This window comes from Tachypleus tridentatus, chromosome 4 (assembly GCF_004210375.1).
Source record: "Tachypleus tridentatus isolate NWPU-2018 chromosome 4, ASM421037v1, whole genome shotgun sequence".
Lineage (NCBI taxonomy): Eukaryota > Metazoa > Arthropoda > Merostomata > Xiphosura > Limulidae > Tachypleus > Tachypleus tridentatus.
The window spans coordinates 11,050,693-11,076,762 of NC_134828.1; the positions used below are offsets into that span (position 1 = coordinate 11,050,693).

At 31.3% G+C, this 26,070-nt stretch overlaps 1 protein-coding gene across 4 annotated transcripts in view; it reads left to right on the forward strand.

Annotated features, from left to right (window-relative positions):
- The window catches only part of LOC143248564 (dual E2 ubiquitin-conjugating enzyme/E3 ubiquitin-protein ligase BIRC6-like), a 67,401-nt gene that overhangs the window by 27,526 nt on the left and 13,805 nt on the right, over positions 1-26,070 (forward strand). For all 4 annotated transcript variants that reach the window (XM_076497005.1, XM_076497008.1, XM_076497006.1 and 1 more), the window contains 9 exons: positions 1,228-1,264; positions 5,905-5,993; positions 6,537-6,700; positions 8,917-8,948; positions 9,406-9,488; positions 10,310-10,397; positions 13,902-13,969; positions 19,468-19,548; positions 23,687-23,727. In XM_076497005.1, the coding sequence (XP_076353120.1) occupies positions 1,228-1,264; positions 5,905-5,993; positions 6,537-6,700; positions 8,917-8,948; positions 9,406-9,488; positions 10,310-10,397; positions 13,902-13,969; positions 19,468-19,548; positions 23,687-23,727 (683 nt within the window). The remainder of the gene's footprint in view (positions 1-1,227; positions 1,265-5,904; positions 5,994-6,536; positions 6,701-8,916; positions 8,949-9,405; positions 9,489-10,309; positions 10,398-13,901; positions 13,970-19,467; positions 19,549-23,686; positions 23,728-26,070) is intronic.

Below are 26,070 nucleotides of genomic sequence, written 5' to 3' on the forward strand. Positions count from 1 at the left end.
TTTATTATTCAACAGAATGTCCTATTAGGATCTGTAAGCATTCATTGTTCAACAGAATGTCCTATTAGGATTAATTGGTACTAATTGTTCAACAAACCATCCTATTAGGATCTGTAAGTATTCAATATTCATCAAAACATCCTATTATGATCAGTCAATATTCATTATTCAAGAAAATATTCTATTAGGATCAATTAGTATTCATTATTCACTAAAGTATACCATTAAAACTTATTATTATTATTTATCTAACAAGATATTTCATTAGGACTAACTAGTATTGTTCATTTGACAAAATGTTCCATTAGGACCAACTAGTATTGTTTATTTGACAAAATGTTCCATTATAATCAGTTAGTATTTATTATTCAATAAAATATTACATTAGGATCAATCAGTATTTATTATTTAACAAAATATCCTTTCATGATCAATAAGTATTCAATATTTAACAAAATATATTTTTACAATGAATCAGTATTGAGTATTCAACCAATTGTACAACAAGTATCGATCAGTATTCATTATTCAACAAATGATACAAGTATCAATCAATATTCATTATTCAAGAAAATATTCTATTAAGATCAATTAGTGTTCCTTATTCACTAAAGTATACCATTAAAACTAGTTATTTTTTATCTAACAAAATATTTCTTTAGGACCAACCAGTATTCTTTATTTGACAAAATGTTCCATTATAATCAGTTAGTATTTGTTACTCAATAAAATATTACATTAGGATCAATCAGTATTTATTATTCAACAAAATATCCTTTTAGGATCAGTAAGTATTCAGTATTTAACAAAATGTATGTTTATGATGAATCAGTATTCATTATTCAACAGAATATTATATTAGGACCAGCTGGTATTCTTTGTTCAACAAAATATGCTATTAAGACAGTTTATTATTTTGTATTTGATGAAATTTTTATGAAGGCCAGTCCTTTATTAAACAAACAATTGTATCAAAAATTTTTGGTATTTGGTACGTGAATTTCTTTCGTTTAGTAACAGAAAATTTTCAACAGAGGAGAGAAGGCAGTTTGTATGTATTTGTTTTATTTTTTAACTGACAGTGCAGTATGATGAACTAATATTTGTTGATAATAATATGAAAGTTTTCTGTCCTTATTCTGATTGTCTCTGTTATGGTTATTTAATATTATACATATATACCAGCTTCTCCTTCTCTCTTGCCTGATTTAACTTTTATTTCTTTAGATATACAAAGCAATAATACAGTTACTGAAGGAAATAGGTATGTCTGTATTTTGTTTTTCTTGATTTATGGCATTTACTTTTCATAGTAAAGGCAGGGAACAATCTGTATACCTAAGTATTTTCATTTCTGGAAGGTTGCCTGTATTGCCTCCAAGATAAAAGTTTTCAAACTAAGTATGCCATTTTGATAGCATTTGGCAAACATTTAGTAAATATTACAAGTCTATTGTATACAAAAAAAAATATTTTTTTTAAGGAAGTGTTTTCACTAAAGATTTGCCCGTGATTGATCAAATCTTTGTTGAAACTTTGTAGAATGTAGACAACTGCCTGTTGTGGAGACACAAGTGTAGAGTACAACATTTCTAAAGTCTTCCACCTTTTGTCTTCAAGTCAAGGCGGAAGACTTTCGAAACATCGTTCTCTACACTTGTCTCTCCTCAATAGGCAGTTGCCGTCCATTCTACAAAGTTTCATCATGAATACTCTGCCTAAACAATCTATCAAAGAATGTTCAAACCTTTACTGAAATATAAAAATTGTAAAATCAAAAGAAGTGTCTTTATTCTTAACACTAAGGAACTTCTTTTCATCTTACAATGTGTGTACTCCTGTTGCAAAATCTCTAGAATCTTGTATTTTTTTTCAATACTCTTAACTGTAACAAAGTCATCAACATACAGTGAAATGAAAAGTAGAAAATTATTAACTTAATTTGATAATACTATTTCTTTCTCTCCAGTGTTGCTTAGAAAGTTCCAAAGTATTTATTTTAACCCTTTTCTCATTTGTTTTATATTTTATGGTTTTGATGGCATGGTTTCTATAATTTTAATATTTATCCTTTCATAAGAGTAATAAATCACAGCAGAATACTGTTTCCTGTAACACATGAATTAGTATGATATTTTAAACTGGTGCTTGAGTTAATGCAATTGTAGAAATTTTATCTTACTAAAGTTTTGTTTTAACAACCTGAGAAGCATACTAGTTTTTACTTTTGTTAAAGAACATGTAAATAACAGCCAGTAAAAAATATACCTTGAAAAAGGATTGAGTGTCACAAGTTTGGGTGTTGAAAAGAGTGATGTTGGTTTCAAATATTTGAAACATTTCGTGACCCAAATACATATTGGGTTCTAGAAGAGAATGTATCAAAATTATTGATTTATCTCACTTTCTAGGTTAGTTATAAATAGGTTAAAAACTTCCATTATTGTTCATAACACCAAGCATGATCAACATAAACCAAACAATTCTCATGAGCTAATGGGTATTGAAAGGGGACCTGAATGTGATTATAAAGGGTATAAATACGTCTGTCAATCCTGTAAAGTTAGTTAGCAAACAATTTCAAAAGTCAAAGAGATGGAGATAGAGGTTTCTGTGGTGGGTTTGACAAATGTATTGATACCTCAGTAAGTGAAGAAGGTAGGAAATTGATATTTTACATTCTTCCTTGTAAAGTTAATGTTTCTGCACTAACCTGCATTAGAAGTTTTAAAATTCTGAAGAGAAGAAATTAGAACTTGGATGTAGAAAAAATGTAGTTGATATTTCTTTCTATTATGTTTTGAAATTAAGAAGTTATAGCTTATATAATCAAATTTTATTGTAAACTGTTTTCATGCCACATTTATTGACATGCGTTGATAATAAACTTATTTAATACGTTCACTATGGGCACTTTAAAAGGTGCATGTCATGTAAAGAGTTGCATTCAAAATTAAATTAAACTACATTGTTGATATAACAAATATTAATATAAGTTTTAAGTTTTTAATTTTATTAAGAAATAGTTTTTAAAATCCTCAATCTCCTCTAGCATGAGAATTGTGATGTGTACTTTCTAGGTCTTCCTTCTCTAATTTATTTACTGCTCCACTGAGAAGTACAGAATTTAACATAAGCAACTCAATATAATATAGTTGTAACTCAGGCAAATCATAATTTCTATAGCTTTTTTTTTAATGGTGTGATAAACTAGTAAATCAGACCCACTTGGCTCACTCACCCATGTCATCCTCTCTTTCACACGTTGCCAATAATTCTCTCTGATGTTTCATACTAAATTATTTCTTATCAATAAAACCCCAAAGTTTTAATCAATCAAATAACATTTTTATAGTATACTGTTTTCTGTACAAAGAATTGTCTATTTTCTAGTTCCGTTTCAGATTTGTTCTCACAGGAATCATTTCAACAAGCATAGCTGAATTGTTAATGGCTCTTATTGCATAGTTAAAGCCAGAAAAAGTTTGATTTTGTGTGCTATTGTAATGTTTTTGTAGGTACATTATTTAATTAAATAATTATTTTGTGTAATAATGTCATTAGTATAAAAAGTAGGCTTAAGTTTCATTTGTAAAAAAACAAGATACCGAGGTAAGTACTATATGTCATGTTTTTCATGCCTTTTTGTTGTCGTTATAAAAATAACTAAAATGTAAAAATTGTAAAGTTAGATGACAGAAAATATTAATAATAAAACTTCTTCACAAGGTATGTTTGTGGGCAGTTTGTGCATTATGTAAAGTAACACAGTAATGTTGCTTTATGTTTGCCAAGTAATTCACAACTTGCGTGTAGGGATTATTTGTTACACAGTTAAAAGGGCAATGAAACAATATAATTAAATATAAACAGATGTTTATGCCATTTGTCATTATGAACTTTAAGGGAAAAAAAAGGAAATTAGATTTATTTCTAAATTTTATATGGAAGTTATAAGGTTGGTTAAATTGACTGACATCATACAGAGTTAGGGTAGAGAAAACAGCAGATAAAATGTAAGTTTTTTTGAAAAAAATTTAATATTTATCTAGGAGGCTTTAATGATTATGCAAGTAAAATTTGAAAATTTTCATATGAAAAAAGTATTTTTAATCAGAATATGAAAAAATCACTTTGCACATGGAGTTGTCAACACTTTAACATTTACAGACAAAGATTTAGGAAAAATACTTAAAAATTTGATTTTTTTCTCTAAAAGATTTGTATTGTTTACTGAAAGCTTGTCAAATTTTTTTGAAGGTACGTAAAACAAGTTAAAAGTTTTAGTGCAGGAACTCTGATGGTTACTTTGGGGTCAAAAGGTCAGTATAATTTACCAAGCCCATAGCAAGAGGGTTCATAAAATTTTTGATGTAACATGGGAGGAGATTATGGCATGCACATTGTGATAGTTACAGAGTATTAATGTACCTTTTCATTATTTTACTCACCTGAGTTGAGATCTGCAGCTGGAAATAACAATCATACAGTTGAATGTCCACTGCTTTGTTTTAGAATAGCCTGTCGAGCACTTATCAGTTACTATCAATGTTTTCCTTCCTCTCCATCCATTTGTATTTTAAACACCAAGATCCCTGTGTTTGTTGTAAGGAAGGCCAATTTAAGATGTATAAAAATAAGAAACATGAAATTACAATAATAATTACTATGTACCATCTTGATTAACATTGCTAACATGCAACATGATGGGAAAATGCAACAACACTTGACAGCTCTATTGCTAACTGGATGATGCTATGTAATGGCTACATTTCACACTACCACATTAAGTTGATTGGGGAAACAGATAGTCTAAATTTTTGCCCTGAAAAGTTTTTTTTGTTTCTTCTTATAACTCTGTTATTTCTAGATTTTGTTCTTTAGTTATTTGTTGTATTAACTCTATATTAAAGACTTTAATTTCATGTACATGGATATTGTAGAAGGTTTGTTGTAAAGATATGATGTTTGTATCAAGAAATGTCGAGCTTAAATATGGATAATAATAAGATAGCTTCCTCTTTTTAAGTAATATTTCAGTCATTTTTTAAAAAAATTCATTACTCAAAGAATTAGATTACTGTAATGTAAACCTTTGAGTTCGTATAGAACTAAACCTTGTTTTTTCACAGATATGACCCATAAATCTGTAGGCTTTAATCTCACATGCTTGAACCCAACCAGTATTTTTAGAAATGTAACTCTTATGTCTGTACCCTGAATCTTACAGGTGTAATATGGATATTTCCAAACTTAATCAGAGCTGCCCAGAGGTTAGTAGAGACCCACAGCAAACTTAACATCCCCCCCTTACCCTTTACAAGGTAGATATTTATATGCATATTATTCTACAGCTTTACAAATAATATATAAAATTATTTTTAAAAGTTTGGTAATTAGTGTTCAGTAATGATAATCGAATTGTCAGGGTGATTTTTTTTTCATATAAAAAAACAAAGGTAAATTTATAAAATTCAAGGGAAAAGTACTTTCGAGTTAGCACTTTGCCAAAAGAGAGTTTTAAAAACAATATTTCAAAAATTTATAATTATAACTTGTATTCTTTGTTTTTCTTTTTTTCCATGTCCACTTCATTTTTGTCGGCTTTTAACCAACACTAATTTCTATTTTGGGGAGCCCTTTCGTCCATGATGTTCCATCCTCTTCTGGGTGACTCTGAGCCTAACATGTGCGAGTCTAAATCTTCTCTCTGTAAATTTCAGCTAGATATTCATTGACACAAATAAGTTTACAAGCAGTCTTTCAGTGACATAGTAATATTTAGTTTTTGAGTGTGTGGTAACACTTTCTTTACCTTAAGTTAAACCCAAATTCTCTGCTTTATAGGTGGTTGGATTGTTAACTTGTTTTGTTTAATCTCTGAATGTATAATGACTTTTTCAGCCCAACAGCCAACTTTGGTGCCCTTGTTTGGACCACTGCCTAACCAAAAACAGAGTATCCACCAGTTGCTAGGTAAATTAGCACAACAAGTAAGTAGAATATTCTGTATTTGTGAGGATATATTTTGATAACTGCAATTACATATACATTTGGATGAATGTTAACTTTTCAAGTTATCTGTTCATACTGTTTATATGCATACTGACAATATTAAATATATTAACTTTGATGTTGATAAGAAATCTATCAAAAGTATAGTTTTATCAGAAGAAACAAAAAACAATAAGTGTATAAGATGCATGCAAAAAGTCTAGAGTTATGTTAAGGGTATGTTGATAAACATTTAGGAGCACATTAAGAATTGTGTCTAGCAATTGTAGCAGTGTTTTATGAATTGTGTCTGGAAAAACTGGTAGTGTATTAGGAATCGGGTCCAGAAAATCATCATACATGTTATAGAGTATGTCCGGAAAACATTTAAGTGTATTAGGAAATGTGTTGAGAAACCTAGAAGTGTATTATGAAGTGTGACTGATGTAATTTTTATTCTGATCTTAAAAATAGTAAATGTTAATAATGGAAGTGATAATAAACCTAAGCCTTATTATTATTATTATTTTATATTTTTATAGGCCTCTTACATTTTACGTCACGTGGGTAAAGTTGCTGCTAATGGGTGCATACCTGGCATGCCTGTAAGCAGTGAAGAGGAAAGCAGTGAAGAGTCAATTTGTGGATCTGGTTCAGCAGAAAGAAGGAAAACTGTGGGAGGCAACTCTGAAGAAAAGTTAGCAAAGTGAGAAGTGTTTCTCTGAATTCACTGTGTAAATATTGTAGACAGTGATAATGTTATGTTTTTAACCCTTTCTGAACTAGGAAGTGTCACTAATATTATTTATCTCTTTTCATTGCACAGATATTAAACCAGGTTACATTAGGACAAATGTACTAAATATTATCTAGTTTTGATATGAAAAACTTGATGTAATTTAATGAAGTTTTTCTATCATTCTTTATATCATAAAATAAATAATTTTGTTGTGTAAGACATTTTAAAACATTAAAAATACTTTATTACATCTCAGAAATAAATATTTTTATTGTTGTTTACCACAAAGTTTGATTTTGTTTATCCAGTTAATTGCATCTTGATTAATTTTATTAAAATTTTTTGACACTATCTTACAAACTGCAGTAGTTGCCACCTCTGGCTGTAAGTTATAAATACACCACATTTGTCACCATCTCTGGCTAAAAATTGTAAAGACACGACATAAACTGACAAAAGGTTATTCTTCACGTATGAACTGGTTTGGTATGGCCAGGTGGTTAGGGTGCTCAACTTGTAATCTAAGGGTTGTGTTCAAATCCTCATCACACCAAACATGCTCACCTTTTCAGCCATGGGGGCATTAGAATGTGGCAGTCAATCCCACTATACATTTGTGAAAGAATAGCTCAACAGTTGGTGATAGGTGGTGATGACTAGCTGCCTTTCCTTTAGTCTTACACTGCTAAATTATGGATAGCTAGCACAGATAGCTTTTATGTAGCTTTGTACGAAATTCAAAAACAAACAAACATATAAGAACTGACTTTAAAAATGACTATAACATGAAAACACACTCAGGAATCATATGAATGTTTAAAGAATCTATAACAGAATTTTCAGATCTGCATTTTGTTGCTAAGTCTTCTGAACGTCAAACTAAAATGTATGTTGTTGTTCTTTACACGAGTCACATCTAATCACCTTCTGTACTTATCACACCACTGTATTCAACTTTATATTAACATCAATAGTTTATATTCTGTTCCAACCAATGGTGTTTAAACTTTGCCTATTTTCAAAACTGTTCTGATTCGTTAGTAGTTGTTCCACCCCTTTGATGTGAATGGATAGATCATAAGACAGAGGAGGAAACTCAAGAGAGAAACAAAACTTGGTTAGTTGTATTCTCAAGATATGATAGTTTCTTAAAACCTGCTTTTGAGATGGGCAGAATTTTTTTTTTTTTAAATCATTAAATGCAGTGTTTATAAGTAAGACTCCTTAAGGTTATACAGAAACGTAAGTTTGGACATTCTCTACATTTTTCTTTGCCAGTTACACTAAATAAATATTAAAAATAATAGAGTATTAAAATAGCCCTTAGCATTTGTAAGGCTCTTACCAGTCCAGAAAGGGTTAAATATTCTCAGTTATTTGTGAATTATTGTGCCCTTTCATTCTTTACTCTCTAGTTTGTGATTCTAACCTTGTTGTAAAGTAGAGCAACTTGGAGAACTGTGATGCTCTATCCAAAAACTATGTAATGTTATATAAAACTTGTAAAATTCCATTTCTGACTATTCTTCAATTTAAAATATTATAATCGTTTATTTTCATATCACTTGTAATTAATTAGATGCTGTATATTGTACCTAGTGGTTACCCATTACACAAAACTTAGAAATCAAAATGGTAGATTTGGAAAATTTGGAACGAAATGAATGAGTAAAAGCACTTTTGTTTTAGTTAAAAAAAACAAACAAACAATTATTCCATAAAGGTTTTTGTTTTCTTACCCGTCACGACATAAGGAAGACATATGTTAAATTTCTTGACAGTCTATTAAAGTTTTTAACTTCAGAATAGTATAGATAATTTTTGTTGGATAGCAGAACCCAAAACAGTTCAAGTACTTTTATTATGATACAATTGTTTCAAACTTACTAAGTGCAGTTCGAGGTAGTTTGTAATGAATTATAACATCAGTTACACGAACTTTTCCTCATCTGGGTTAATTATGTAACTTTTCACACATACTAAATGCAGTTCATGTCAGTTTGCAGTGAGTCTGTGTTATGTTACATGTTATTTTGCTGAAGTATATGGGGAAATGACTGTTTCGTACGTACTGCACTGTGACTATTAAAACAACAATCACAATTGTTTGTATGTGAATGTATACTCTATGTGGTACTTTAAAAATGTGTTAGATGTTAATATTAAATCATTGTTTTCTCAAGGGATTTCTCCAACCTGTATGACCTCATTTCTGGTAAGCTTGCAATTAGTTTGTAAAAAATATTAAAATAATTAAATAAATTTGTTTACACAAAGTTTATAATTTTAATTAGAGTTGTTCATTGTACATTTTAAGACACCACTTTGTGTTTGTAATTTTAACGAAGGTTTAACTGGATACTCTTGGATATTGTTTAAGAAATACAAAAAATAAATAGATTAAAATCTGTGAGCCCTCTAGAAATACATTTTCAAATTTTATTTGTTCCAGAACAGTAAATATAATTGGTCACTTATATTTGTGTGGGTGTTTTCTTTCTTTTCTTTTGTTCTTTCTTTTGTACAAATTTATGCTAGTACATTGATGTCACACATTCAGATTTTGCTAAATGATCTCAAGTAAAGAACTTTTCAAAATTTAATTTGAAATTGTGAATAAAATTCCTTTGCTAATTTGTGAGACAATTTAATGAAAATGTAACTGTTTTCAGAGGAGCTGCTGAAACATGGACAGGTAGCTAATGGTGTGGTGCCTGAATTAAAGAATGGCTCCACTGAATCACTTATTTCTGAGGTGAGTTGTAGGTATATGGATGTGACATTAAAATTAGAAGTGTGTAATATCAAACATAAATAATTTTTAAACATTTTCACATAGTTCTGAGTTAAAAAATATTCAAAACTGTGGAAATCAGAAGGTTACTACTAAGAGAGCATCAAGCGTTTCAGATGAAAATTCAGGTAATAAAACATAATGTATAGGAACAACAATGGAGCTGTTAGTCCATTTTGGTTGCCCCTTCCTCTAAGCTAAATTAAAACTATTAACTAAAAAATAATTTTTAAGCCAGTCCTTATAAATCGTATGTGTATCAAGTTTTCTTTTAAACTTACTCAAATTTACTGTCTCCACAAGATCCAAAGGCAACCCATTCCATTGGCCATCTACCCTATTTGAAAAGTAAAATATTCTTAGCTGTATTGGTGTCCCCTAGTTTTATAATTTTTGCTGTAAAGTATAAAATGAATCAAAATTATTAGTTTCTTTTACAATCTTTTGTCAGATCCCCTCTAACTCTTCTTTTTCAAGAGAAAACAATTTTAAGGGCTTTTCCTTCATATATGGCATCTCCTCCATCCCAGGTACCATTTTAGTAACTCTCTTCTGAACCATTTCCAACAACTCAATAAGGTAAGGAGCCCAAGACTGAACACAATACTCTAAATGCAGCCCAATCAGTGACCTATACAATGAAATTGTAACCTCTTTAGACTTGTATTTAATATATTTCTGTAAATACAAGTTACAAACCATTAGATAAAAATACATAAAATGCATTGTTATAGAAGTGTAATGAATAATGTGTTTTAACACCAAACCTTTTTGTTCAACAGTGTTCTCTCAGCTGTGAAACAGATTCTCTTGCTTCAACCTACAAGAAGTGCCTGAAATCTCTACAGTTTGAAAGTTGGCCAATGGAAAGTAGGTGTTGTGAGGTTTACATGATGATAAGACAATTTCTATTTACGTTACTTAAATCACCATTAAAAGTTGTTCCAGAATGACTCATACAGCATAAGCTTTCCATACTTATAAATGTTTCAAATTTCAATAACAAAATTCTGTAAAGCCAGTATGATGGAGTAAGTAAAAAGCTTTCCAGACTTCTAAATTTTTCAAAACTTTAATTTCAATCCTAAAATATTTTTTAAAAATTATTCATTATCTCCAACTAATTTTTAAACCAATGTAAATACAAGAAAGTTGGTAGGTTTACCAATAGATGGTCTTCATGTTATTGTAGGTATTAATAGGCTGACATTTGTAATATAAAATATGTCAGTGAAAACAAAATAATTCATAAATAAAGAAATAATTTAATTAAAAAATGATTGGCTTAAATTTACTAAGGTTTTTACAGTTTCTTTGCTAACAAACACAAACATAAGATGTTTAATTTTGTGGTATTTTTAGGTAAAACTGATTTCCCAACAAGTATCACATAATTAAACCTCCAAGTAACAGCTGATTCAATCACAAAATAAGGAGAGTGTTTTGTGTTTGATTCAGTTCCTTCAAGTGTAAGGTAATGAGGCTGAACAAATGTAAATAAAGAACTAATTCTTTATTGTGACAGATAGACAGAAAGCACAACGTATGTAATTGTGCAGACGGAGTCACAGTCAGTCCTACTATAGTGTGTTTAGCTCCATAGTTTGTTTTTTTTTCTCTCAGAATTAATCTCTGTAGAACTAAAAACAAGATGATCTTGAAGTATGTCTTCACTTGATATCCTAGTAGGACTGGCTCAAGAAAGCATGCTTGAATTCAACAGGTAAACTCACATTCTTTGTCCAGTTAACAGCATCATTTTTTGATCTTTGTTGTCTCACAGCACTGGTCAGCTGTATAATTTAGATAACAATGCATCAACTACCATAGGATATTATAGTATCAATCCTTTCAACCCATGTACTTTATATTGTGTAAAATAGACATCACTTACTATAGAACATAAAATAACTAGAGCAAGGCAATCTTACTCCTTTCACACAGGGATCATGCAGTTTGTGGAAATTGAGTCACAAATTTTACTTACACAACAATACGTGGTAACTCTTAGATTTCTTAATGTGTTCTCTTAAAACAAGTAAGATTTTGTTAAAGATTGTAATTATCTTGTACACAAAGAATCATAGTTTTGTAATTTAGTTTTTTTTTTCTGTTGCAGTTACTTGCATTCAAACTGTTAACAGATCAAGGTGATTTTTCATTTTAAATATAATAGTACTTTGCATAAACTCTAGAACCCCCCTTAAAAGATATCAAAAGTTTTTAAGGTGAACATTTATGTTTAATTTGTTATTTTCTCTACCTTATCACTAATTCTAGCTATTATAATCAATGTATGATGAAATGAAACAACTGAAATTAGAAAATGAAATATACCTTTTGTTTTTTGTAGAATATCTCAAAATGTTGATTTGCTTATAATTTAAAATTTCGAGCACTTTCCTTTTTACATGTAGTTAATGTTTAATGATTTAGGTTTTTCTTGTCTTTTACCACTTATTCATCTTGACACAAGTCAACAGTGCCCTTGCGGCGTATCACAGTTGTTGTGCAACCCTTCGGTGAATTTTTTTGATCAGTGTGTAATATTATAAGCCTTGAGAACAGATGCAAAGTATTATATATATCTAAAAATATTTAAACCTTTTAATTAGACATTTTAAAACTTAAGTTATACATTATTAACTAAAATATAATAACAATACCTAAATACAATTTAAACTGTATCTACAACTATGACATAGTTAACCCTTTTTCAAGAAGTCAAGGGTCAAAGGCCATGTAATTGAATTTGTTGACTTGCATTCAGAATTTTATTGAACTACAATTTTATGAATTTATGTCAATAAGTTTGTAATCAAACTGTAGATTATAGTTCAAACTTTAATATTCAGTTCATTTCTTATTTTAAAAGTGCATGTGAAAAGAACACACCTAAATATTGATTTTTGTGAGTCGTGTGGTATGATAAATGCAACACTTGTTCAAAACAAATCTAAAGTTTTGTATAAATGAGAAACTCAAATTACCAATATTGATAAGCAAGAATATAAAATAAAAACCTTGTATATTTTTATTGTGTTGAGACATGGCTTACATTTTGAATCAAACACTGCCCCTGTTCACCTCTTGCCAGTGCAGATAGCCCTTGTGTAGCATGGTACGAAATTAAAAAAAAAGCAAATACCTGTTGCCATTTTAGAAAATGGTCTCTTATGTATACTTATTTGAATATGTGACATATTAATAACTAAAGCTTAGAATGTCCACCTAGTTCATCAGCCATTTTAATCTATTAAAAGGCTTCCACCTTCAAACCAAGATTTCAAGGAGGTGGAATGTGTCTAGTCTGTTCGAAGTTTCATATTTTTTAGAACTAAACTTAGTTATTAAACTTATGTGGTTTTAATATAGTAATTTTATAATATTTTAGTTATTCAACTGTATATATATACACACACACACACATATATCTATATGTATTTATACACAAAAATATTTTGTTTCATATTCCTTATGTGCAACATTTTAAAAAGAATAGTAATCTATGTCCAGCCACGACAAAGTTCAAAGGTCGTAGCTAGAAGAGATAATTGTTTGCTTTACGTCTTTACTCTGTATTTTAAGAAAAGTAAGTTTAATAACTTATTTCTAAATAATAATAATCTATATACACATATAATGCATAATAATTTAAATGTTACTAGAAGATCAATATAAAAACATGTATAACATTATAAGACTTAAGCTATTTGGACTAAACATTTGTATTTTTGTGTTATAGTAATTCTAACCTGAGGAAAACATAACTTATATTTACTTTTTTTTTTTTTGTGATGGTCATGAGGTTGGTTGAATTAACAGATCCTACATAGTTAAGTTAGAGAAAACGAAAGACAAAATGTTAAGTCTTACTGTAAACAAATGATTGAAATGTATTTAGGAGGTTTTAGAAATTATTCAAATAATATTTGAGATTTTGGGAAAAAGAACAATTTCTAATCATAAGATGAAATCACTTCACACTTGGACTAGTAGCAAAACAGATTCGATATTTTCACAAGCAAATCTTTAGTAAAAATACTTAATTAAAAATGTGATTTTTCTGTGTACAAAAATCTTGTAATCTTTATTAAAATCTACCAAATTCATGAAGATACATGTACTGCATCAAAAATTGTTGTATGAACACTGAGCATGCAAATGTGTATACAAGTTCATGAATATTATACTGAGCCTACGGCAGAAGCATCAAGTAGCTAATAATGTTAACAAAGAAACAATCTAATCATGTAGTGGATGCAAGGAAGATTCAAATGATATTTTAAATCATTAAAGACTTGCATTAGTTTTAAATGGTAAAATTTATAAAAACTGAATTGTTAGGAGCTTTTGTTTTGTTTTTCATCTTAGCGGAAGGCAGTAATAGCCATCACTTTGCTAATCATTACAGAAAATGTGGAGCTGGCCCACCTAATCAAGTAAGTGGAAAATATTACACTAGAAGCTACTATTGGAGTCTTAATAAACTTGATAACTAAGGGGTGAGTTATAATTTTAAATGTTTTAAATTTTTTCAATACAAAAAACTTGATAACAAATAAAAACAAAGATATTCTTGTGAAAGGAGTCAAATAATTTCTTAACTTTCAGAAAAATGATATTAAACACTTTTAAGGTTTTGATTTTCCAATGAAATACTTACCTTCAGGCATAACAAAAAGCTTCAACCTTGCATCACTGCCAAGAAAATTTATGTCCATGCCACAAGTCTTAAATGAAACTACCCTTACATATATTAATGTGGACCATGCCAGTCCATAGTATAATCATCTTGAGACTATAGTCCTACATCAAATAGAAAACACCCCATTTTCCATGTACAGTAATCCACATGAACACTATCATTTGCATAGAAGCTAATTCTTGATGAGGCACTACTTTTGTAAGATGTTTTATTTTAGGAATTATTAAAACTTATTATTTTAAACTTTTTTAACCATTTATAATGTAGTCTTTTGTTCTCCAGTTTTCTAGACTATGAGAAGGTTGTATTCCAATATGGTACTCACTCACCAGATTAGCTTTTCTTATTTTGTGCTGCACTCTCTTTGTGAACTTTTTTGAACACATACCACAAGCCTTCAACCCTCCCTCTGTTGGAATCCAAAGTCCCAACATGTAAATCATTATGTATCACCTCTCCACCAATAGGAGAGCACTACTATCATGTGATTTGTATGGCTCCCTCTATGTGCCATCATTGAACTGTCACTTCAAAGTTTGGCAGAAAATGTGAGCAACAGAAGACATATGACAGGAAGGGTGGGAAGTGTGGATAGAAGGATGTACCTATTGCAAATACATTTTCATTCAGACAAATTATAACTTCAAATAGTACTCTCCATCTTCTCACAAGATTAGCTTGAATCTCACATTGAATTGGAAGAGGGACCAGTGTAAGGGAAGCATAGTTGTATCCTGTGGTAGTGTCTGAGTGATACCTCTTAATTGAAAGTAATATCTCAGAACAGTTGAAGAAGAGCATGGCACCACATCTGAGCCAGGTATCTCTTCACCATAAAAAGTGAAAAGGTCAGAAGGACCAGACATGGTGGAACAAGATGAAAACACATCTGGACGGAAGAAGATGGTGAAGAAATATAATTATTCAATCCCATGCTGGAAGGTGGGTAAGAGATGATTTATCTCCAGATGTAGAGCAGCTAGAGCATGAAGGACTGTTCTTGACAAGTTAACTATATCCAAACCTCACTTGCTGGGTACCAACATCATCATGAGAATGAGGGATGACACCATCTTCATTTCAAGTCCTAGAATCCAGAGGAAACCTATCAGAAGACTGCAGGGACACATTCTTGTTTGGCAGTGCTCTGGTGCAAACATTTTTCTTCAGAGTCCTTATTACCCTTGAAGTGGTTTAACTTTCTTTAACTTCATTCAAATTAACTTAGCTCAGTTTTGTTTACTTTAGTTTCAGTTTTCTTTAAGAGCATATGATTTACCCACGTTTGCTGTACATTTTCACCAGTTTTGTATCATGAATAAATTCCAAAGTTGCTGTTATCACTTCAGGTGCATACCACTTACTTGTTACTATACTTTCAACTACAGGTGCAGGCATTCAATCAGTGGAATTTGTGGCCTTTTCTGACGGGGGGATGAAGCACTATATGGAAGACACATTGTCTCCTGTTTTGCCCTTATACTTGACCTCTTCTAACCTTTTACAGGCATTGGCTGATGATGATTTTGATCCCCAATAATTCACTGTGCCTTCCACACTTTTCTGAGAATTCTGTTCAGCTCTCATCAGTTTCCTCCAAGTTGATATCTCGGTATTTGTTATTTTTTGTTTCTTCGTTCCCTTTGTTTGAGTTTAATGTCCTTTTGCTATCCTGTTTGGTGATAGCATTGATCAGCTTGTCCCCTGTGGGGTTTGATCTGTCTACCTTTGTGACTTATCGGGGAGGCTCCCAAATTTTCTACCATCAGTTGTGGATTCGGTTTCCCTATTTATGGTGATGGGTCCTAAATTTGCTGTTCTTCCTACCTCTACCACATTCTCCCACTTTGGCCTTCCTCTTGCTATCTGAGTTGTTCTTGAGAACCCAATATGGTTTCAGAAGGTATTCCCCCTCCTCATCTTCCTTTTCACTGTCAACCATGTGTTGTCTTCTGCTATGGCCCTAAATATGTGGTTCACTTTATTTAAGTCTTTTTTTTTTTGGACTTCTTGCCCAGTTCTGGATATAAGAATTATTCTTGTGGCCCTATTTTTATGATGTTTTAAGTGTGACAATTACTGTGTCCTTGTTGTCATGGAAGGCTTCTGTACAACAGGAACAGGGCTATGCCCTTCCTTGCAAGAAACTCATTGTTCTCTGTTGGAGTGGAGGGTGGCTCCAGTTACTGTTTTTTGACCTTACCATTTATAGCCCTGTCTATTACAGTTTTCTAGGTGCCAATTCAAGACAAATTTGGAACTCCTACCCCAACAGATTGTTGTTCCTGTTTTATGTGGGTTTTACTCCTGCCAGTTTGCCCATTTTGAAAGGGTATATCTTTTAGGGCCCTCTCCAATGGTCTTGTTTCCACACTGTATGTTTTATTTATTAGTTTGCCCCTTTACTTAGCATATTCATACCATGGGGACTGCACTTCCACATGTATATGGACAACTAGCTTCTTGCCATTTCTGACCAGGAGTTGGTCAGTCCAACTCATCAGCTCTTTCTCAGTGCTGTCTGGGTAGGATGGTTGATCACCTTGGAGTGATCCTTTTTCATCCTCCTCAGCACTCTGTACATCTGAGTGTTTATCACCCAACTCCATCAGGCCCTACATCTCTCAGGCTCCATTCTATGGAGCTGGCCATTTGTATAGTCCTGTCTGCTTCTTACTTTCCACTGTCAACATTCTGTAGCTTTTGGGATGGTCATCACCTCTGATACCTGTCATACCTCCTTGGCAAGGCTTATATGCATTTACTTTAATGGGTCTTTTGTGGTAAGTGGAATCTCACACAGTATCTCTTAGATGTTCTTATTCACCTTCCCTCCCCAATGATTGTCAGTTTTCATTGGTACTGAACAAAACCCATATGTAAGCAGGAATCCCATTTCCTCCTTCACGGCCTGAGTTACATTTGTTTACAAATGTTCCTCTTCAGAGCAGTGATGCATGGTTCAGACACATAGGGATTTTGGGTCATTGATCTGTGGAGGAGAATTTTCTTCAAGTCACTGTTCTCAGGCCATTCATTGGGTTTTGGAACATTTGTTTTCTTTTGCTAGCATGTCATGATCCTTTCTGACATTTTTACAGTGTGGCTTCAGTTGATTATCTAAGGGAACACCAGGTCACATTCTCTGTGATTTTGCACTGTAGACGTTTTTTCATTGGATCCACAGACGTTTAATTCTTTTGATGGCATGTCACATTCGAGATGCTTTCACTCTCATGGTGTGGTCCCTGCATCCTGCTGTTTTTTTTATGACTGTCTGCATCTAAGCACAACCTTTGTTGTTGCCTTTGCCACTGCCCTCACTCCATATTACCTTGGAGGTAGTTTCTGGTTCCCATTCCTCAAGCTTTGACTGTCAGGATTGGTCTTGTTTCTTCCTTTATGTTTAGCCTCCCATCTAGTTACTTCTACAGGTAGTCTCTTTCATTCATACTCTTCCATGCATGGTTTTTTTTTGTTGCTCCTTTCTGGCTTGCTAAACCTTGGTTCTCTCAGTTCTTCTCATTGCAGGTGGTTCCTCCTCTTCCCTTCCATTTAACTTGTTCCATTAACACAGTTACTGGTGCTCCATCCTCTGTCTCCACACCTAGCTTTTGTCAGATTCTTGGCAAGGTTTTCTGGTTTCTGTCACAGAGTAGCTTTACATTTAGCCTGCTTCTTTTATCCTTCTTCTTTTGCCATCTTATCTACACATGTGTGGCACATGTTACTCCTGGACATTGACTTGGGGTTTCTGGGCTTCTCACCCAACAATTGCCTGTATTTCAAAGTGTCTCTCACAGCTCTTTGGGAGGGGTTCATTGGTCTCCTTAGTTTTGGGTGGTCAGGTGGCATTTTCCCATACCTCCCATTCTTTTCCATTCTTGCAAGTTCCTTGCTTCCCATGTCTTTCCATGTTGTTGTTGGTTTGTTTTTTTCAAAGGCCCCTGCTTCATCTTCACTTTGGATCCCACTCTATAGTGAGTGGTGTCTGACCAGGTACTCTATCTGTACTCAGAAAGGTTTCACTTAAATGGCTATAACTGTTTGCAGATATCCTTCTATCAAATCTGCACTGTATCCTTGTTGATTTCTATAATTCCATGATTGTGTTTGCTCACTCTTTTCTCCAAATGCGTTTTTTTGTGGTGTTTCTTATACTTTGGAACCTTGAGCTGAGACAGCTAATAAGCAGTCACCTCTGTTCATTTTGGTTTTTAGTTTCTTTGAGGTCTATAGCTTCAGTGAGTTACCCCATTTCCTGTTTTCCTAGTTTTGTTCAGTATCCTCCCTCTATGAGGATATGATTTAAAAACAGAAGAAACAATAATCTGTAGAAAAAGTAAGGCAGAAGATATTAAGAAAAGATAGAGGAAAATGTGATGTTAAGACAAACAAAGTTATTATGTATGGATAGAAGAAGATATGATGTAAGAACATGATGTGAAAGTTGATGAAAATGTTTTCAGATATAAATCCATATGTTACCCTTAAAATACAAGTGTTCTGCATGTAAAAATGTATCTCAGGACGGTTGGTATGGATATTAACACTTTTACTAATAAATCAGAGAACAATGTTTCGACCTTCCTAGGTCATCCTCAAGTTAACAAAAAGCTGCATGTAATTGAACAGTGTAAAAATAAATACAAGTCATTAAGAAAAGAAAAATTTACTGTAGTCCCATTAATAATTAATAGTATACATAATTATTACATTATTATTATACACTATTAATAGTATACTTCCATAATAAAATGCTGGTAAACATTTTTTTTCAGTCTCTTTAAACGGTTTAATTATTTTCATTTTCCAGCCTTTTGTAACATAAGAAATTATTAGTTTATTTTTTTAAATTCATGCCATTTGTTTTATTGCCCTAAGTATTAAAATAAGAGCATACATAAAGATTATACTGGACTAGACAATCCTTATTTTGTAGTTTGATACATGTGAAAATTTTAAGCCATGAGAACTTTTAACATCGGTATACGATAATTACTTTTGAAAGATTCTAATTACAGTAAACAAAGATATAAATGGAATAATCGTGAAAGAAAAAAATTTTTAGCATATGAGAATTAAACAGTAAGTTATAAATGCTAAAGAATTTTGAATATTTTTATATCATGATATGTGTTTGTGATTGTATTAAGTGAAGTGTAAGCATTTTACATTATTTCAGAAGTTTAAAACTATAGTAAGATTCTTGTTTCTTTTTTTTTATTCTAGATTTTAAGAATTGCCCAAGAACTCACATCTTTACACAGCTCTCTCCCATTAGAGCTTTCTTCTTCTATATTTGTGAGAACAGTAAGTTAATGTAAACTTTATGGTACACATTGCTGGAATGTAGGAGGCATTTTAAACAGATATAAATTTTATACAAGGTTTCACATTTTTTTACTATCATAATTCATGATAATGACAGCAAAGTTGTGACAATTTTTAAGAGTTATGAAGTGATGTGAGAACACACTGAAAGTTGTATTGTCTATAATACATACATTTCTGTTTATACAGTTAGGAAATCTTAAGAAACACTACTTTTGAGACATCTTACTAAACACTAAATCACTTGACTGTTCTAACAACCCACTAAACACTTAACTGTTTATACTATTGAGACATCTCACTAAACACTAAATCACTTGACTGTTCTAACAACCCACTAAACACTTAACTGTTTATATTATTGAGACATCTTACTAAACACTAAATCACTTGACTGTTCTAACAACCCACTAAACACTTAACTGTTTATACTATTGAGACATCTTACTAAACACTAAATCACTTGACTGTTCTAACAACCCACTAAACACTTAACTGTTTATACTATTGAGACATCTTACTAAACACTAAATCACTTGACTGTTCTAACAACCCACTAAACACTTAACTGTTTATACTATTGAGACATCTTACTAAACACTAAATCACTTGACTGTTCTAACAACCCACTAAACACTTAACTGTTTATACTATTGAGACATCTTACTAAACACTAAATCACTTGACTGTTCTAACAACCCACTAAACACTTAACTGTTTATACTATTGAGACATCTTACTAAACACTAAATCACTTGACTGTTCTAACAACCCACTAAACACTTAACTGTTTATACTATTGAGACATCTTACTAAACACTAAATCACTTGACTGTTCTAACAACCCACTAAACACTTAACTGTTTATACTATTGAGACATCTTACTAAACACTAAATCACTTGACTGTTCTAACAACCCACTAAACACTTAACTGTTTATACTATTGAGACATCTTACTAAACACTAAATCACTTGACTGTTCTAACAACCCACTAAACACTTAACTGTTTATATTGTTGAGACATCTTACTAAACACTAAATCACTTGACTGTTCTAACAACCCACTAAACACTTAACTGTTTATACTATTGAGACATCTTACTAAACACTAAATCACTTGACTGTTCTAACAACCCACTAAACACTTAACTGTTTATACTATTGAGACATCTTACTAAACACTAAATCACTTGACTGTTCTAACAACCCACTAAACACTTAACTGTTTATACTTTTGAGACATCTTACTAAACACTAAATCACTTGACTGTTCTAACAACCCACTAAACACTTAACTGTTTATATTGTTGAGACATCTTACTGAACACTAAATCACTTGACTGTTCTAACAACCCACTAAACACTTAACTGTTTATACTATTGAGACATCTTACTAAACACTAAATCACTTGACTGTTCTAACAACCCACTAAACACTTAACTGTTTATACTATTGAGACATCTTACTAAACACTAAATCACTTGAATGTTCTAACAACCCACTAAACACTTAACTGTTTATACTATTGAGACATCTTACTAAACACTAAATCACTTGACTGTTCTAACAACCCACTAAACACTTAACTGTTTATATTGTTGAGACATCTTACTGAACAAAATTATTTGACTTCTGACAGTGTACTAGACACTGGACTGTTTTTACTGTTAAGGCATCTTATTAAACAATGAATTGATCTACTGTTGTGAAACCTGAATAAATATTTTTTGTAATTACTTTATAAACACACTAATGCTGTTAAATTTTCATAAGAAATGATGCTGTGTGATTTTTAGTAAGCAGATCTGAGTAGAAGGGCAATATAAGTAAGCTTCTTTGTATTGTGTAACCAATGACACTGTGTCAGTACTATAAAATGAATTTGAAAAGAAAAGAAAAAAGCACAGTTCATCTGTGGACTTGCAGAATTATAAGGTATGATCTATTCAGAGAACAAAGTACAGTTCAGCTGTAGACTTGTAAGGATATATCATAAGATTCATTCAAAGAAAAAAATACAGTTCATCTGTGGACTTGCACGGATCTAGAGTATGATTCAGTCAAAGAAAAAAGTACAGTTCATCCGTGGACTTGCATGATTCACTCAATATATTCCAAACAAGTTGTTTAGTAAAATCCACACAGCAGATTGTAATTGGAGTTAGTGACTTCTGACCAAAGAAGTTTCGACTCTTCACATCATTGTCCAGCAGTTAGCATTGTGGCAGCTTAAGAACTGTAAATTTATATAGAACTTTCAACTTTGTGATGTAGATTGTTGGAAACTCAACAATCACCTTGTAGAAAAATAAAAGGAAAGTTAAAAATGGTAACAAGAATGACAGTTGGATCTATGTTAAACAAATTCATGTTATAAATGTTACTAAAGTAAACTTGAAATTCTTTACTTTATATGAATGAAACTCATATCAAGTACATACCATTTATTTTACTTATGTGAAATCAAACTGCTTTTGTTGTTGTTTTTGATGTGTGAAATCTCAGTTTCAAAAAATTATAAGCATGACAAGAACTACATTTTAAAAAACCCTTAATATGAACTTCCCAGTTTTTCACATGAACATTGTGTGACTGTACTGTGTTAGTTTGTATAAGAACTTTGTTATAATGATTTGTCAGGCTTTTCTCAAGCTATCATGTAACTTAATAAATAATTCTATGTAATGACAACATATTTACTGACCATCATTTAACTAGGTGTTGTATTGTAATTAATATATCAGTGTGACCAAATCATTGCATTAATTTAAAATGGAGCTGACACTACAAGAGTGAAAAACATTATCTTAAAAAGGAGTGAAAGAAAAAGTGATTTACGTAAATAAAGATTGTGTTGTTACTACTTTAATATCCTAAACAAAGATTGTGTTACTACTTTAATATCCTAAACAAAGATTGTGTTACTACTTTAATATCCTTTTACAATAAACACAAAATTTCATCACAAGTACAAAAAACGCTGATTGATTAATCTGACTCAATGATTATAGAAACTTAAGTGAAGTAGAGGCTAATATGTTTTGGTTACATCAAAGAATTGCAACATTTTAACCCTTGTTGAGAAAGGAAAATGAAGCCATAATTAAAATAGATACAGACATTAAAATAGTTTCACATCCACGACTAGAAGGAAGTTCTATTTACAGATGAGTTATGTTTTGAAATTTTTGGAAATTCCTAGAAGGCAGTTTGTGTGACGACAGAAATCGGAGTATCACCAACTTATTTTTAACAAGTGGGCGTTTTTTTTCGGGTTGGAGACTGTACTACCATACTTCATATTCTCAGTAGACAGTACTGACATGTCAGTTTTGTGTAGAATTTATCTGTTAAAGGAGCAAGGCAAAAGGGAAATGTTCTGTAAATTATGAAATTTCATTCTCAGATCTAAATCCCATAAGACATTTGTGGAAATATTTGAAAATGCATGAGAAATGACAACAGTCACCAAGTTTCAGTATGCTTTAGAATGTCCTACATGACTGTCTAATGCTCATTAATCAAATGAGTGCCATGTACATTTCAAGCAATAGTCAGGATATGGGAGAGAAATTCTGTATGTTGCTTTAAATCAGTGTGAATGCTGTTATTGTTCCTGTGTATTAAGTATTAATTTAATATCCAAGTTCTGTAGGTTGTAAAATTAGTTATATGTAATAAATTTAATACGGTGCTGTAAGGTATAGGAAACATTCTGTGGACTTACACTTTTGAACTCCACTGTGTGTAGGTCATTTTTCTATGTTGTGTTTAGTTTATTTCAAACTAATCAGTAGATAAAGTGAGAATTTTATTAACTATACTGAAAAACGACAGAACAACATGTGTCATAGTTGCTTGAGATGTAAATTTTTATGTTTATGGGTTTCATGAAATGAACAGAAAACATGTTTTAGAACATGAAAGTTAGAAAGGGTTAAGTCTAACAGATGCTGTTATCAAGATATATGTGCTCAATAACCATATATTTCATGTGTATAGTCAACACAATATTGTATCTAATTTTATGTGAATAAGCCCTTATTATTCAGATTTTGAATAATAACTGTGCACCTTCAAGTAAATGTTCTGAACCACATTAATTCTTTCTAGGATGATGAGAAATCTTGTTTCCTAAGAGCCTTAATTACTGGGTAAGTATATCCTAAAAGTTGTGAGTAATATTGGCTTATACTGCATTTCTACTACTACCATAAAGTATGATTGTGATTCATAATAAGGATTGCATAAGAAGTTACTCAAAACCCTAATGAAACATTTGAGCAAAAACCCCTCAAAAAGCAGACTTGTTCTCTAAACAACAAAGTTTGCCCATTTATTCATGTTATTAATATTATTGTTTTACAAGCCTACAGTAAAATCAGCTGGGTATTTTGCACCAAAGCTTACAAATATACACTATATGAGTAACTCCATGACCTACTTAAAAGTTGAGTATTTTTCATTGAAAGTTGACTTATCTGGTATAATTACATAACAGACATGATGCTTATACTGGGTACACTAATAAATGTGTTTACACACAAAGCTACCTGGCTGAGTAAATAATTAAAAGACAGTTTTATTTGAAATAAATGTTTTTGATGTATTTGTTGCATTTAAAAAGATTGCTTTACTCACAAAGTGTTATATACATCTAGTGAGAGTTATGTGTTACTGTAGGCCTATATTAACAAAGCCAACATACAAGATAATTAACAATTGAGAATTTAAAATCCACAGATAGGAATTTTAGAAGGTACTGAAGGTATACTGCCAAATGTTTGCTCTTGTTATGATTCCACTATAAAATTATTGCAACTGTTATCGTGTAGGAATGTTTATGAAAAATTGAGCTAATACTTGTAAAGCTAATTCAATGTCCTTAATTTTGTTATGCTGCAGGATTTTCCAAGTCCTTCACTTTCTGTCATCAAAAAATCCACCATTTTTCCTAACATACATGTTAGTTGGATGCATTTTCTAACACATTAATTGATAAATGCCACATGAAAGGTTCCTGATTTTTGCTGTTGCAACTTGAGTCACTGTTGTTTTCTCATTACTTGAGTTTGTTGTTTCTGAATGGATTTCTACAACTGTATTTCAGCAAGTTTTTAACAGTGGATGGTTGCCATAGCAGATTTTCTTACTTAGATAATGGTGGTGATTCTATTTACTGTTTTTCATACTAAATTAAAATCATGAGTGTGTATTTAATATTTGTTACCACTGCATATAGTTCTATTTCATATACCGTTATTGCTATTTTTAAAATTTAGTATTAAGGTAGCAATGGTAAATGTTGGCAACTTATGCAATGTTGCTGTTGTTTGTTTTGCATACATTATTTGTGTCGTTCTAGCAGAGACTTGTGCACAGCAGACTGTTGAAGAATATACATATGTGTCATGTAGACCTAACAAAGTTACTGAGTCTCTTTACATTACATTAATCTGTGTTGTTCTTAGGAGAAACATTCCGTTCTGATGACATTGTTTTGTTGCTGCTCATTATTTGTTACATTATACTGTGACGTTGAAGGAAGCCTGTCATTAAATATGTGATGATGTAACCTTTGTTTTTAAAAGGGACCTTTAAGAACAACTTTACATTTTTTATTGTAGTTCTATACCAATACATGTGTTTATTGTACATTTGTTCTTTATTTTTAATAAACTCAGTGTGATGTTGGGTGGGAAAAAAGCCAATGTAGCAGTAAACTGTCATAAAACATGTAATATTCAACAGAATGAACATGCATGTATGTTACTTAAAATTTATTATCCATAAATGGATATAAACAAGAACTTAAGAAACAAGATTATAATAAATTCTTAATTTAAAAAGGAAGAATGGGGACCATAACAAAAGTGAAAAGACAAGCTGAATCAAAATACAAAGATTGTATTTTCAAGTCTACAACTAGGGACTCTTAAAGAAGTAAACAAACAAAGCTGAAAACAGTGTCTACATTATTTTCTCAAGTTAGAAATTCCTACTTTGACCCCATCTCTACAGTACTTTTCAGTTTTAGTATATTCGTCTTTCCTATCAAATTTTATAAATTAAAAGTATCAGTATAATAACTACAATGAAACAGACATTTACACAGAACCTGTCATATGATTTTTTTTCTTGACCATTTTAAACCTTAGACTGAAAATGGAATTGGCCAACTATTTCTGTATGGGAAGTGTAGAATATCATCACATTTGTTTACTTGGAGAAGCTAGGGTTGTTAAGTTAATAATCATGAATTTAAAGTTTCTTCCCTGGCCTGCTTTTAGAACCTCTTCAGGTATTTGTTTGTCTGTGAAGTTTTTGGTTTACTTGGTTTTGTTTTAAAAGAGTTGTTCTTTATGTTTATAACCAAAAATACAACTAAATTATAAGTTCTTGTTGAGCATAAGTTTGAATAACTAAACTATATGCACTTGTGGAGCATAGGTTTGAATAACTAAAGTATACACACTTGTTGAGCAAAGGTTTGAACA